Genomic DNA, 15,741 nt, shown 5'->3' with positions numbered 1-15,741 from the left:
GCTGTCTCTCAAATGTGCAAGACTCAGAATAAACTTCCCAGAAGTATCGATTAGTTGGCAGATCATTATTATGAGGACTAACTTGCTTTAATTGATAATTAGGAAAGTTTTATCTGAGACAAGTTTAAGCAAAATTGCATGCATGTGTTTTTCTGTTGTAACTGATAATTCAGAACAGAAACTGGATATTATTTTTAAAAGCCAGTTTGAGCATCGAATTGTTTTCTTCACCTTTATTCTGCAGAATGAAAGTTTTGTATCCAGATCGTTTAGAGATGTGGGAAAATGAGTACCTATCCACCCTGCTCCAGTTCCAACTGCATAGCTGCTGCATTAGCAGGGCCCCTCAGTTCCACCAGTGTTTTGATTGGAGGGCAAATCTGTGGCTCACATGTCCAGAGCTCTTTTCCTGGTCCACTCATGATGGGAGTTCCTATCCAACTGAGAAGCAGTCTGCCACTTTGTGGGCTGCAGGGAACCTTTCGGGGAATCCCAACACAGTTCCTGGATGAGGAAAATGAGGTCAAAAGAGAGGAAGGGAAGTTCACTGTCTCCCTGGAAAGGTCAGTGACAGAGCTAAGGAAGGGCTTTTCACGAGGCCACATTGGGTGGCCTCAGCCCCACAGTCTCCTTTGAGACCTCTCCAATGCTTTAAGTAAGTCTTGAAAAGTAGATGAAGACTTCCCCAAAGCAAACAAGGGGCAGAGCTACAGCAGTTGTTCCTTAAGTAAATTCCAAGGAAGTAGCATGACTTGCCTCAAGGAAAAGTCACCACCCAGAACTTGCACACACAGCTTGTAGGCCTTCTGCTCAATGAGGACAGAGGGAACTGTCCTAGGGGAGTGTATAGGGTTGTGGAGTCTATGTGATGTGAACATGCGACCCTATCCCGAGGAGTGTCCATGCTGCCCTTGAGACAGTCTGCGGCTGAGACCCATCCTCATCCAGGCTCTTTCTGTCTGTCCTGGCATCGCCTTCGTGGTCTCAGGATTTGGGACTCTTCAGTCTTGGCTTCTCTACCCAAGTTTTGGTGGTTGTTCCTCTTTATTTTAAATTAACTAATTGCTTAATGAACCTCAAAGTGAGTCCCTATCGAAGGCATATTAGCGAATGGGAAGAGTGACATAATACATTCTTCACACAAGTCTTAAAGGGGTGGACTGATTTTCTTCTTAGTACAGTAGAGCTTAAAGACGTCCCAGTGGTCCAGCTGGAAAGGACAAGCGGGTGGCTGGGTCAGCAGAACCAGTGTTGCACGGTCCTGCTATGGCTGCAGGATACTGGGTCTGGTTGATGTGAAACAGTCATTTCAGCCTGGGATGAGGCAACATGGTAACCTGAGTGTGTTCAACAGATGTTTCTAGAGACCCCAATCTAGGCTTTCAGATCCGGAAATTGAGTGAATGAAGAATCTGTGGCTTTCAAAGCTGTTCGGGTTCTGTGTGTTTTGGGAGCCTTCTGTTGATAGCTGATCTGTAGGGTTCAGCTACTCTGGTTTTTTCTCAGCAATATTGATGAGCCGTGTGAGCTGGGGCGTGTCTGTCACAGCTTTCTTGCCACTTCTGTTTACTTTGTCAGATGAAGAAAAAAAAGTATCTCTGTACTTGGACTCAGTTTGGATTAAATGAATTACTTCACGAAGGTATTATAATAATAGGTGATAACGCATGGTAGGTCTAATTAGTTGTTAATCATGTCAATGGCATCAGACACTGCAATTTTCATCAGTGCTGCCAATGGCAATCAGATGGTTTCCGAGCTGTGATCTGTAGAGAAAATTATTTTCTGTGGATAAAAGTAGTTTCCCAGGAATTCAGAGTGGTTCACTTTGATTAATTATACTAGGTCAGTGTTATATCAATTTGAAATATTCATGAAAACATCCAAATTTGGAATACCTGTCATAATTCTATATATCCATAAATATTTGTATCTTTAAATGATGTTAAAAGAGCGACTGGTCCACATTCAGAAAATAAGCTTTTAGTGACTTGTGGCCTGTCATTTGCCTAAGAACAAGTTCTCATCCTTCATCCTTGTCCCCTTTCCTTCTTCTGTTCTGATTTCTGCTGCTGACTGTGGTGTAATGGGAAACCCCAGGACACCCTGACTATGTGATGTAATATGTTCTCGTCTGTCTGGGTTCCAGAACAACTCCCCGGGGTTCTTTATTGTCTTCCCTCTCTGCACAGGGGCTGCCCTCCACAGGGGCTGCTCTCACCCTTTACTTTATAACCCGGTCCTATTATAGATCACAGGGCGTTGTTCTTCACTTGTTTTGTGACTAATTTCTATTCAGCAGAGTTAATTGGTTGTTAATGTTGAATACCATGAATTAGGCTCTTTCTGTTATTATAATTAAATACTTGAGGCTAGGTAATTTATAAAAGTAAGGAGTTTGTTTAGTTTATAGTTCCAGAGGTTTTAGAATTTGGCTCCGTTAACTCTGTTCCGGCCCTCATGGTAGAAGCCATAATAAGAAGAGCCTGTAAGGGGGAGAGGCGAGGCATGTATGAAATAAGCAAACAGAGCATCTTCAGCCAGGCACCAAAACCCAAAAACAACCCTTTCGCTAGGTCCTGCCTCTTAAGTCCCACCACTTGTCCACACTGGGATCAAGCTCCCAACCCATGAACCTCTGGGGGACAAACCACTTCCAAATCATAGCGCCCCACCTTGCTGTATCTTTGCAATGTCACAAAATATCAAAGGAAACAACGGTTCCAGAGAAGCCTGAGGATGGCAGATGCTTCAGTGACTATGGCTTCAAGTTAAGAAACTAGAGGGTGGAGACGGGTGTAATTTGTCCCACCGCCTGCCCCGCCTACCTTGATGGGAAGAGAAAGACAGAGGACAAGTGGCTATCTGAAGTTCAGCCCTGCCATGCACTTACATTCCTCTCTGCTCCACATGCAACACCCAAATCCAGAAGCCTCAGCAAGGAGAACGTTTGTCCTAGGAAGAGCTGTTAATTGTACATAGAGTTATTTTGTTTTAAATTCATACAGCAAGTAGCCAGCGCGTGAGAAACACACGCGGTTGGAAATTGCGAAGACTCATTTGTGTGTCTAATGAAGCTTTTGAAAGCAGGCAGTTATTACTCAGAGTTTTGACTGAATGGGTAATCATGATGTATAAATTTGTGTAATTGCTTAACTAACCAAATAGCTTTTTTGTCACTTCTAGATAATAATTTTATTGAAAAAGTAAACATCTTCTCTTGTCTATCTGTCACACCCTATCAGTTTGGGAGTTTTAATATTCATGTGCACTTGCCCTTGCTCTCCATTCTTCCGTGAATCGGGCCCTGTTATTTCCCAGTTGGAAGGAAGAATGGATCACTGGAGGGAGGGGGTCTTCCAATGGAAACCTGCTGCTGGGATCCCCTGTTCTCCTATGCTTCGAGCCGATGCTTCTGGCCTATGCATATTTATTTCCCAGGGACTCAGTGAGTTTTGTGCTACTGTATTCATTTTTTAAAGAAGGACAAATTGATAACATATACTTATCTTCTTTCTGTTCCCTTCTCTTCTTCCCAAGGCTCAAAATGCCCAGCAGCTCCATGAACGAATACAGTCATCAAGTATGGATGCCAAGCTGGAAGCCCTGAAGGATTTGGCCAGCCTCTCCCGGGATGTTACCTTTGCTCAGGAGTTCATCAACCTGGATGGCATCTCACTCCTCACTCAGATGGTGGAAAGTGGTACAGAGTAAGTGCACTCAACCCCGATGCCTCCCTCCGTCCGCTCGAAAGCTGTGGGGTCCACTGCATTCTTTATCACGGCAGTGTCTATCATGTTACCCCCGGTCTGCTATCTTCTCTATTCTGGAAGTTTCCAGATGGAAAGACCAGACCTTGGCCAGACTCTGTGAAAAGTGGCTTGAAGACAGCAGCGGGTCATGGGTTTGTGACTCCTAAAGCTGCGTCCTCCACATGCCAGCTGCTCAGAGTCCCTGAACACCTCAGTTTTCAGGGTCCAGAGGAAGAACCTTAGGTTGTTACCTCAGAAGGCATAGCCAACATTAAAACTATAATTATCTCGACTGTTAATCCGTCAAACCCTTTGCTTATCCAAGAGAACTTCCTTCCTCTGACTGGAATATAAATCAGAATATGATCGTATGTTTTGAAGCATTTAGAGCGCTCTTAAAATACTTTCTTAAAGGGACACTTTCATGTTTAAAACAAGTGTAGCGGGGGCTGGAGAGATGGCTCAGCAGTTAAGAGCATTGCCTGCTCTTCCAAAGGTCCTGAGTTCAATTCCCAGCAACCACATGATGGCTCACAACCATCTGTAATGATTACAACATCTGTAATGAGGTCTGGTACCCTCTTCAGGCATGCACGCAGAAAGAATATTGTATACATAATAAATAAATAAATAAATAAATAAAATGAATGAGAAAAACAGCACTTAAAAAACAAATGTAGCTTAAATTTTAAAATAATAAATATTTATTGGGTACCTACTGTAGTATACAAAATGGTGATAAGTGGCAAAAAAACATTAAGTATGAGTCATGGCCTCCCAAAATTGGTGGAGATTATTATATAATCAGAATTCAAGGCTATTGGTTCCTATGGGGGTCAGAGGGCTAGAGGCTGGGCCGGCTAGATCATAAAAGGCTTTTTACATGGATGAGGAAGTAAGTAAGTGAGGTCTGCGGAAGCTTGAGTTCATCGCGGTAGCAGAATGGGTTTGCTTTTCTGGTAGTGAGCTGACCTTCTGGTGAAGACTTTTGTCTCTGGTGTGACTGCAGAGACTAAGGAGCATGGCCGGTTCACTTTCCTCGTGTGGGAGAGCAGCCTGTTCACCAGGAAGGGAGGGGGTCAGCCTGTTCACCAGGAAGGGAGGGGGTCAGAACGACCGCCCATGGGCTCAGCTGCTGGTGGCATTGACAGCACATGGCAATACTGACTTAGTTAACTACAAGTTAGTGTACTGATAAGAAGAGGAATTACTGAGGACTGGGGCTCAAATCTGGTATTTTAACTCTCCCTTCCATTCTCTGCCATACAACGAACAAAGGGATGATTGTACACACCAGAAACCTGTCTGCTTTCCCCCTCCTCCTTTTCCGTGCTCTCTTCTTCTTCCTACCCTTGGCATTATTTAACCTTTGCAGTTAGCATTGGTGAAAGAGTCTTTGTCTTCCATTCAAAGACAGGGCGTTTTACCATAGTGCTGAGATTTCCATCTCATAACATTTTTTTCAAGTTTAAAATTGGGAATCTTGTCTTACAGACAAGAAGAAATAATTTGTAGGCCCGAATAAGGAAATCAAATCAATCTAAGGACATCAGCAAGAGTTGGTTGTCTGGACAAGGGCCACTGTAGGCAGTCCCCTTTGGCGGCTGTTTTGTTTTGTGTCATGATTAAAACTCTCCTCAAGACATGGTGGAGCTTGAAACAGCCAGGAAGAAGTTGAGAATGAGTTGGCAGCAAGGGATTTGACAAGGAAAAGAAAGTGGCTCCCGTGACAGACGTTTCAGAGGAAATAGAGGGTGGAGTGTTGTCATAGTTACTTCTCTGTTGCTGTCAGAAAATACCCTGACTAAAGCAGCTTAGGGCCGGATAAATTGCTTAGCAGTCAACAGCATATACTGCTCTTCCAGAGGGTCCGTATCAGGCTTCCCACAACCAAATGTAAGTCCAGCTCCAGGGGATCTGGTACCTTCTTCTGGGCTCTGCTACAGTGCACATGCCCCTCCCCCACAGAACACACATATGCACATAATTAAAAATCAATGTAGAAATATTTTCTAAAGGCAGTTGAAGGGAGGAAAGGCTCATTTTGCCTTGGTTACAGGGTGAAATCCTTCATGGTGAAGCAGCTAAGATGGCAGGGACCTGAGCGAGCTGGTCACATTGCCTCCCTCGTCAGGAAGCTGAGAACGGAGGGTGCTTGGTGCTCAGCTCACTTTCTCCCTTATGTATAACCCAGGATCCCAACTGTGCGAATGGCGCCACCCACAGTGGGTAGGTCTTCCTAAATCATAATCTCATCAAAACAGTTCCTCAGAGTATGGCCAGAGAGCATCCCTGAGGGGATGATAGAGCTCATCACGTTGACATTGACCACCACAGGTTTGCCCATCTCTTCATGTTGTTTTCCAGTGAGCAGTGGAGAATCCCTTTCGACTGGGATGAGCATGTCTTCTCCAGATGACCTCTGGTCCTCATGGGACAGTGAACCTTTGGGGCTTCTGCTTCAGGGACATTTGCTAGCATGTTAAAGTTACTACCTTCACTGATATTTTCTAGTGCCAGCCACTTATACATCAAGGGGTGTGTTCTAGTGCCAGTGGTAATGCCACTGACATTAGTGGTTCTTTTCCATAAGCCTAGGTATCCGGGCACATTCGCTTTTCAGTCTTTACAGTTTGAATCAGATAGTATGCATACGTCTGAATTTACCATGCTGGCCATAATAATTGCAAATGTAATAGGAAAGGTCCCCAAGTCAGGGATCCGTGTGCACATCATGAGTACAAGGTTGTGCAAGCCACTGTGTTTTGCCAATGAAGCCTGCATATCAAGACCCTCTCCTTTTTAGTTTCCCATGGCAGCAGTCTGCTAAGGGTGCCATAGCCCAGTTCCAGAGACTGATACCTTAAACAAAAGAATGCCCCTCCGAAGGCTGGAAGGCATCACCAGGGTTGGTTTCTTCTGAGGTCTAGCCTTACCATACAGATGGCTGCCTTCTCCCGGTGTTCTCATGTGCCTTTCCCACATGCCTGCACGTTCTAGTATATCTGTGTATTCAGATTTACTCCTCTTGAAGAGACACTCATCAGATTGGATCATGAGGCTTCCTAATTCCAATGGCCTCATTCCAAACTAAAGGTCCTGTCTCCAGGTACAGTTCCATCCGGAAGTTTTGGGGTTTGCAGTTTCAACATATGAATTTTGGGATAGACATAGCACAACCTGAAACACTCATCAAAGAATCACTATCACTTTTGTTCTATAAGAAAAGAATGTGCAAATGGTTTGGATGTGCTTACCTTGTTAAGATGCTTCTCATCTATCTCATTGCCTTTCTCCATGGCTCACCATAACCTAGAGTTATTCAGAATAATCCCTATGCTTAACTCCAGGTTGTCAAAGGCGGGCCTTAATCATATCACACTGCTCATGTACACTGCGAGAGACTGTCAACACCAGATGTTCCTTGTGAACAATCCATTTCATATGTGAGCAATCCATTTCAGTACTTATATTTATTTTCAAAAGAATGCCGTACTCATTAACATGATAATCGTTTGTAATCAGCCATTGCAACTTGACACATTCTGTCGAGTTTCAGGCAGTTTAAGCAGCAGGAGACCAGATCTTGTGTGAATTCTCTTTGGCATTTTTCTTCCACATTCCCATCATGCCACTTTTCTGGGAAAGGATACCATCTCTTGGGGGTCCTTCTGCTTTCTCTTACTGTTTTGCATAAATTCAAAGCCCTGGTGGTTTCAAAGACTGAGGAAGTAGGCATGAAACTCTGAGGTCTCTTTTCTCCCTTTTGCTAGTCCTGTATCTCAGGAAAGAGGTAACTTATTTGATCCCCAGACACTTTTCTGATCTTTCGCTCAAATTAAAAAGGAAAGAAAAGCTATTTCTCTTATAGGTAAAGTGGATTCTCAGTTAAAGGCAGAGAAGACTTTGATTAAGTACCAGGAAACTTGGGAGTAGAAGCTCCTGCAGCTGAAAGCCCTGCAGTCATGACTCCTGGGCAGACGGCCTGCTGGGAAGGTGGGAATGCTCAACAGTTTCTCCTTCCTCTTAGTAATGGTGATGTTCAGTTCAGACCGTTACAGCTGCTTGCTATTACCCAAGGCTTCTTTAAGGTCCATCCCCATATGGTACCAGGAGACACCTTGGGTTGAAATCACTCAAAAATAGCAGCACAGTGTCGCTTTGGCAGAAAGCAGCACTTAAAGCCTGAAATTAACATTTCCGTCCTTGTGGAGTTTTGAATTTCCATTCCTGGGTTCTCACTGATCCAGGTATGGAAACAAATAGCTTTTTGGGGAAGTATGTTGCCCAACCCATGCGAGGGGAAGGATGCTAAAGAATGAAGGGAAAACAAAAGGCGGCTCCTCAGAGACTGGAAATATCTCTGGCTTGGTTCCAGAGAAGAAAAATATTTGCCATTCATCGCAAGTCCAATGCACACAGTGCACACGCACACACACACACACACACACACACACACACACACACACACACACTGCTGTTCACGCATCATTCCTCCCCTGTTCAGCAGCTAGCTGTCACTTGGGGCAGACAACAGAGAGTTTTTTCCAAGAATGGAGGGCAGACCACTTAGAGTTCCCTTCCTACTTGGCTGATTGAAAGCAGTATGACACCATCGGCCTATGAGTAAGCCAGAACACCGCCCTGGACAGCAGAGCCAAGACTGAAGAAAGCAATTCCTCTGCTTCCGAAAAACCCAGTCTTTACTGAAATTAAATCTTCTTCCTTATGAAATCATATTTATTGTTAAATGTGTGCAAATCTGCCAAAGGAGAACAAATACTTTGTATTCTGCCCATCCACAAACAACCACATTTATTATTTTCGTGTATAACCATGCTATTTTAACTACACATATGCATAAGGTTCATAAAAGTAGGATTACAGTCATTTCCTTCACAATATTCCTTTTGTAGCCATGTCACTAAATGTTACTCTTTCCCTTATTGTAATTGTCCACATATGCTTTCATTTTTACAAACTAGTCTGTTCAGTTGATATGCAGATGATACATTAATTCAAAGGATATCCACAGTGGTTAGTTGTGACCACACTGTAAAGGATTTCCATTATTTTCAGGGTGTTTTGTGAACATTTTTGATTGCTTTTCTTGTGCCCCTAATTGTGACTATTTAAATTGTGTCCTCTTTGTAGGGGGCAAAAAGATGATTCAGAAGATAAGAGCTTGATCTTGCGGAGGACCCAGGTTCAATTCCCAGTACCCACCACATCAGAGAGCTCACAACTGCCTGTAGCTCTAGTTCCAGGGGTGGATTCTGATGCCCTCTGGCCTCTGGGCACCTGTACACATGTGCTACATATAACTCAAGCAGACACACGTGCCTGAACATTACTCCCTCTCTCTCTCTCTCTCTCTCTCTCTCTCTCTCTCTCTCTCTCTCTCTCTCTTTCACACACACACACTCTCTCTCTCTGTCTTTAAATTAATTCATTAGAATAAGTCTACTGGATCAAAGAATATAGGGATTTTAAACCATTTCCCAGTAAGGAACAATTTAGTAGTTTGCTGGACTGTCCTGATACTTCATCATTACTTTGGACACGTATCAGTTTCCAATTCCTGGTTACTGCTGGGCTGGCATTCCATACACTTTCTGTTGTTCCTGGGAACATTGAGGCATCCCAGGAGTAGTTCTCTCTAAACTGGGAATTAGTAAGTGCTTTCTGACTTGGCTGAGATCTATCTGTCTGCCTGTCTGTCTGTCTATCTATCTCAATCCATCTATCTATCTATCTATCTATCTATCTATCTATCTATCTATCTATCTGTCTGTCTGTCTGTCTGTCTGTCTGTCTGTCTGTCTGTCGTCTATCCATCGATCCTCCTTTCAGAACAGTATACTTAAAACATTAGTCTTTCTGTGAGATAGTTAGTCTCTTATGCGTGTTCTCTCTCTCTCTCTCTCTCTCTTTCTCTTGCTCTCATTTCAAGAACAGCTGGGTGTAACTCCAAGTTAGTTTGATAACAGTGGGACACATGAAAAACCTAAAAATGCTTGCTACTCAGACTTTGGAATATAGTTGTCTGTCTATCTATCTATCTATCTATCTATCTATCTATCTATCTATCTATCATCTATCTGTCTATTTATTTGTCTATCATCTATCCATCCTTCTATCTCTATCTACCTTCCTATCTGTCTACAGTGTGTTTGTGTGTGTGTGTGTGTGTACGTCTGTGTGCGTGTTGCTGGATATTTAGTCCAGTCTGGCCTCACACTTAGCAATCCTCTTGACTCAGCTTGTCGGCTGCTGAAACTTCAGGTGTGCTACCATGCTAACTAGTTGTATCTTCTAAAATGAAGGATCTGACTTCAGGTAACATTCCCTACCCAATTGTCCTGTCTCCTGACAGTCTTCTGAGATCTGGAAGAGTGTCACAGTCATTTCTTTCCTGCATGATTGATATATTTCAATAAGGTAGGTTATCAGTGTTGACACAAAAACACAACTCTTACCTCAAAAGGAGCAAGAGAGAGTTTATCCTGGGGCTAAATATTAGTGACCATTGCCCAGGAACACAGATTTATGTCACCCCAAGTTCCATGTTCTGATGTGGAAGCAGTTTCATGATGTAACAGCATAGAAAATAATAAATCAAAACACTTTTTAAATACATTGGTGGCATCACCAGAGAGGCAGGTTATGGCAAAGCTGGGGAGCCTGTCATGAGCTTCTGGTGCTTATCTGGTGCCACTCTTAGCTCTAGGGCTGGCAAGGACTAGTGGTCTGCTAAGTTAAAACATTTGAAAAGGTTTCACCTAATAGTCACAAGGATGTTAGATCAGATACAGAGGTGGGGAGAGCATGGCTAATCATGGGACTCATTAGTAAACTAGTCTCGCAACAGTTTCAGTGGAAGGTGTGGCTTCTTTCCAGAAACTTCTTAGAGTGTTCTTCACTAATAAGGCTTGTTCAATAGTAGTTTGTTAAAGATACTTTTCAGGGAGAGGTGACATTGTAAGTTTCTTACAGATATAGACATGACCATGCCTTAAAAGAATTTACCCGTAGAATATGAGGGAGCCAGACAGGCTGTAATATTTCAAGGAAAAGTCAAAAGAGCATAGATTTATAAAGAGCAAAAGAATGTTGAGATGAATTGCAAATGGATACAGAACTGGTTTTCCACAAGCAGGGAGGAAGCCAATTAAGTCAGCACGAGACAGGGGGAAAGTACCATTAGTTATTCAGAGTTTGTGGAGTTTTAAAATGCCTTCAAGTCAGCGGGCTAGGGCCAGAGAGTGCAGAAGGCGGGCTAGGGCCAGAGAGTGCAGAAGGCCTTACTGCACACATTTCCTCAGTTGCCCATGGAAACCCATGTGTTTTCTTCCAGCTTTAACTACTGTTTTCTCAAGGTCAGACTCATAGTCTGTGCCCTTATCACAAATGCCTGTTGGGTCTTTTAAAATTTTACCCTGTTATTGACACGTGATGTCTCTTTGTCTTACTGACCATGTTGCATTTGGTCACTTGATTAGGACTAGGTATCTTTATTGTGACATTTTCTTATCCAAAATTTGCAATTGATTCATACATAATTTGCAGGAAAATGCCGTGAAATCATGGAAATGATCCTGTCATCTCAGTGTCTCCCTCAAACGCTTGTGTCAGTGATGGTCCATGAGCCCTTCATTGTGCTGTTGTCTCTGTATCTTATGTTTCCTTCCTTCTGTCCAGCAGCTCTATGTGCCAGTGTTTATTTGTCTCATCCGTTGATTTCTAATGGGCTGCTAGGTTAGCTCCGTGTCGTTTTTTCTACAGCTTGTCTAGGTCTGAGCTCACGGATACCATGCTGAGCACTGTGACCCAGTGGAGCGTCATAAATGTCATAAATCATGTTTCTGTGACCACCCCAGAGGTTTGTCCTTAAACTTTATGGGCACATCACTCTTTCTAACCAAGCAGATCCTTTATTCCTATTTGTTTAGTAGGCTGTCCTCTGTCACTAGTATTATTGATTGACTATTCCTCTTGTCCCAGGCTTGCCCCATGGCTACGCAGTCTGTGTCCTTCTGACTGTCCCATTACTTTCAGAACATTTCTTTCTTTTCTGGCTCACCGTGATGTTCCCTTTATCTCCTTTTTAAAAAAACCTTAGCATGAGTTCCTTGCTTGTGCTCCCTCTCCTTTTGCTCCTGATTTGGACCTTGAGATTTCTGTCCGGTGCTCCAATGTGGGTCTCTGTCTCCTTTCATCGCCTGATGAAGGTTAATATTCAGGAGAATGCCTATATGTTTGTCTTTGGATTCACCTTCTTATTTTGCTTCTCTAGGACTGTTAATTATAAGCTCAATGCCCTTTATTTATGGCTAGAAACCAAATATGAGTGAGTACATCCCATGTTCCTCTTTTTGGGTCTGGCTTACCTCACTCAGGATAGTGTTTTCTATTTCCATCCATTTGTGTGCAAAGTTCAAGAAGTCCTTGTTTTTTACTGCTGAGTAATACTCTAATATGTATATATTCCATACTTTCTTCATCCATTCTTCCATTGAAGGGCATCTAGGTTGTTTCCAGGTTTTGGCTATTACAAACAATGCTGCTATGAACATAGCTGAGCATATACTTTTGTTGTATGATAGGGCCTCTCTTGGGTATATTCCACCCACACACTGAGACAATGGGGATGTTCTATCGGGAACTCACCAAGGCCAGCTGGCCTGGGTCTGAAAAAGCCTGGGATAAAACCGGACTCGCTGAACATAGCGGACAACGAGGACTACTGAGAACTCAAGAACAATGGCAATGGGTTTTCGATCCTACTGCACGTACTGGCTTTGGGGGAGCCTAGGCAGTTTGGATGCTCACCTTACTAGACCTGGATGGAGGTGGGCTGTCCTTGGGCTTCCCACGGGTCAGGGAACCCTGAATTCTCTTCGAGCAGATGAGGGAGGGGGACTTGGTCAGGGGAGGGGGAGGGAAATGGGAGGCGGTGGCGGGGAGGAGCCAGAAATCCTTAATAAAATAAATAAATTAAAAAAAAACCTTAGCATGAGACATTTTCCAAAGAAACTCTATTCTCTATAGTTCTACGAGTTCTTACAAAGGTTCCTAGAAGATATATGCTCAGGCCAGTCTTCTTTTACTTCTTTGATTCTACCTATGGCTTTTTGATGGTGTAAGTAAGTAAAATAATAAATATTGTTTTAAATAAACGAAGGGAAACTGAAAAGTGTAAAAACATATTCTTTTCACTATCTCATTTTACTAACTACTAGAATTTAGTTTTCATGTGGCTATTGAGTTTCTGAAGGAATTTTCAGCAGTGTGGGAACAGAGACAGCTCCATACTGTCCCCCCTCAGCAGCCTATAATTTCCTTTATCTTTAGATGCATTGACATTAGCCAAACCCAGATATGTGACTTTGACATTATCAGTAATGGACCAGACATTCAGGTCTTGGACTTGCTGGTGCAATAAAGGGAATTGGAGACTTTGTTAAGTACATCTTTATACAGGCCTCAGCATAGCAATTGAGAGAAAGAGCTTGTCAGATAAAATAGGACATACGTAAGAGTATGTGATGTGCTTTTCTAAGAGACTGTCATACAAGTGTGGGATGGGTTACTCAAGGGAGTCATAGAGAGTAAGACATGCACCAGTGTAGGCACAGGTTTCTCTGGGGAGAGTCACAGAAGACATACACCACCAGTGTAGGTACGGGCTTCTCTGGGGAGAGTCACAGAGGAAGACATACGCCTGTGTAGGTACAGGCTTCTGGGGAGAGTCATAGAGGAAGACATACACCTGTGCAGGTATGGGCTTCTCTGGGGAGAGTCACAGAGGAAGACATACCCCTGTGTAGGTACAGGCTTCTGGGGAGAGTCATAGAGGAAGACATACACCTGTGCAGGTATGGGCTTCTCTGGGGAGAGTCACAGAGGAAGACATACCCCTGTGTAGGTACAGGCTTCTGGGGAGAGTCATAGAGGAAGACATACACCTGTGCAGGTATGGGCTTCTCTGGGGAGAGTCACAGAGGAAGACATACGCCTGTGCAGGTATGGGCTTCTCTGGGGAGAGTCACAGAGGAAGACATACACCTGTGCAGGTATGGGCTTCTCTGGGGAGAGTCACAGAGGAAGACATACACCAGTGTAGGTACAGGTTCCTCAAGGAAGAGTCATGCATGCCTTAGCCATGCATACTATTTTGGTGGCTCTCAAATGTTACTAAGAAGCCATTTTTCTCTTTCCTCTCTTTTATCAGTGAGATATGTGAGTAAGCTTTGGAGATGTCCAGCATGGAATTATGGTCTATAAAACAACACCAGGAGCCACTGTGGTTTGCAGTGACTTTAGCACATGCCACCTTCCTGAAATGCGTTCCTAGTGAGATTTGTAGGAAACTGAGCTTGTGTCTAGGAAGGGAGAAGGCTTAAGCAGTTGTTAATTTGGTGGGATTCTTTCTTCTTTATTGGCAAGAGACTTCAACCAGATTCCTAAATAAAGGGTCTATTTCCTTCTCATGTACTCCCAACTTTTCCCATCTTTTTTTCTTGCCTCAATACTCCATTTAGACCGTAATTTCTCCTGAAGAGTGAAATCATTCCACAACCACTTAAGTACTTAGCTGTGCACCTGAACTTCTGTCTCTTTGTCCTTATACAGAGAAGCTGTGGTATTCAAAGGATTGGAAAAGCAATAAGCTTACAGATGCAATGGCCTGCATCATGTTGTTGCCTTTGACAGTCATGAGGAACGAAAATCAAATGTCAGGGAGTCTCCTAGAAGTAGCCTAAAAGTCAGATGTGTGGAGGGGTAATGTGCGGGAAATAAGAGATGGCAATCTCAAGAGACTAGTGAAAAAACAACATTCTAGCATACTGCTCTGAAAACAGTGGTACCGGCTCTCTGAAAACAGAGAGAAACCAAAAGTGACTGGTGTGCCGATCTGGCACAAGACAGTAGTTTTGTTTTGTTTTAGAGACAGGGCTTTTTTGTGTAACAGTCCTGACTGTCCCAGAGCTCACTTTGTAGATCAGATTGGCCTCAAACTCACTGAGATCCACCTGCCTCTGCCTCCCGAGTGCTGGGATTAAATGAGTGCACCACCGCCAGGCTTAAGATAGTGGTTTTTGAAGTTACCCAATCATGAGAAATTCCTGTCTTCTCCCATAGGTCAAGATATTTCCCCTTCCTAAATACCCATCTCTGAAGTTTAGGATACAAAGCCTTATCTAATAATATTCTGGGGCTCGAGATCCTCTCCTTTTTCTAGTGGTGGGCTCAGTCACACACAGACCACTGGGGATGTTCCAAGTCTCAGAGTCACGAGAGAAGCAGGCACCAGCTGCAGCTGGAGGAAAGAGGGACTTAGCACCTCCTGCCTATCTTTGTCTGTAACTGATGAACTCCAAGCAAACCTTGTACTGAAAATGGAACATTACAGTCTGTTTCTTATAGGTGGGACCAACTGTAAAGAGGGGCAGACACTAATCCACAAAACAGCACACTGAAGGCAAATTTAAGGCTGGATTGATATGGCTGACTAGAGGAATCGAAGGTGCTTTGAGAAAATTAGTCTTTCTCTGTCTTCTTGAGCCTGGGAGGTGTCCCTTGCCTCTCAATTGTTCTTTTCTTGGTTTAGTAGTCCTAGCACTCAGAGGCTGAGGCAGGAGAATAGGGTGCTTGCAAGTACAAAGACAGCCTGGGTTCCATAAAGGAGACTTGGCTTAAAATCAGTAAGTGTAAAATATTTTTAAAATGCACACACATTCAGAAGCCCACATGGCCTTTATTCGGTTAGGGTTGTCTGTCACAAGCCCCATCTCCGAGCTTCAGTCCTGGCATCCTAACCGATCATCGTTGTTCCCGGGAGGATGCACTTGCTCTCAAGAGAGGGGGAAGAGATTACGAGCAGTGGGGATTTGCTGAAGAAAGAAAATCGGTTCTTTCTGGTCTAGTCCTTTTGCCACAGCTTGGCCCATTGCAAAGTTACCCATTCTCTCTCCTTGGGTAGTCT

The 15,741-nt window shown here is 43.6% G+C and overlaps 1 protein-coding gene across 8 annotated transcripts in view; it reads left to right on the top strand.

Moving 5' to 3' along the window:
- The window catches only part of Elmo1 (engulfment and cell motility 1), a 532,076-nt gene that overhangs the window by 159,627 nt on the left and 356,708 nt on the right, over positions 1-15,741 (top strand). For all 8 annotated transcript variants that reach the window (XM_075970127.1, XM_075970130.1, XM_075970129.1 and 5 more), the window contains one exon: positions 3,541-3,710. In XM_075970127.1, the coding sequence (XP_075826242.1) occupies positions 3,541-3,710 (170 nt within the window). The remainder of the gene's footprint in view (positions 1-3,540; positions 3,711-15,741) is intronic.

Source organism: Microtus pennsylvanicus, chromosome 4 (assembly GCF_037038515.1).
Source record: "Microtus pennsylvanicus isolate mMicPen1 chromosome 4, mMicPen1.hap1, whole genome shotgun sequence".
Lineage (NCBI taxonomy): Eukaryota > Metazoa > Chordata > Mammalia > Rodentia > Cricetidae > Microtus > Microtus pennsylvanicus.
The sequence above is the reverse complement of the archived record's forward strand: the minus strand, read 5'-3'. Positions and strand labels throughout refer to the sequence as shown.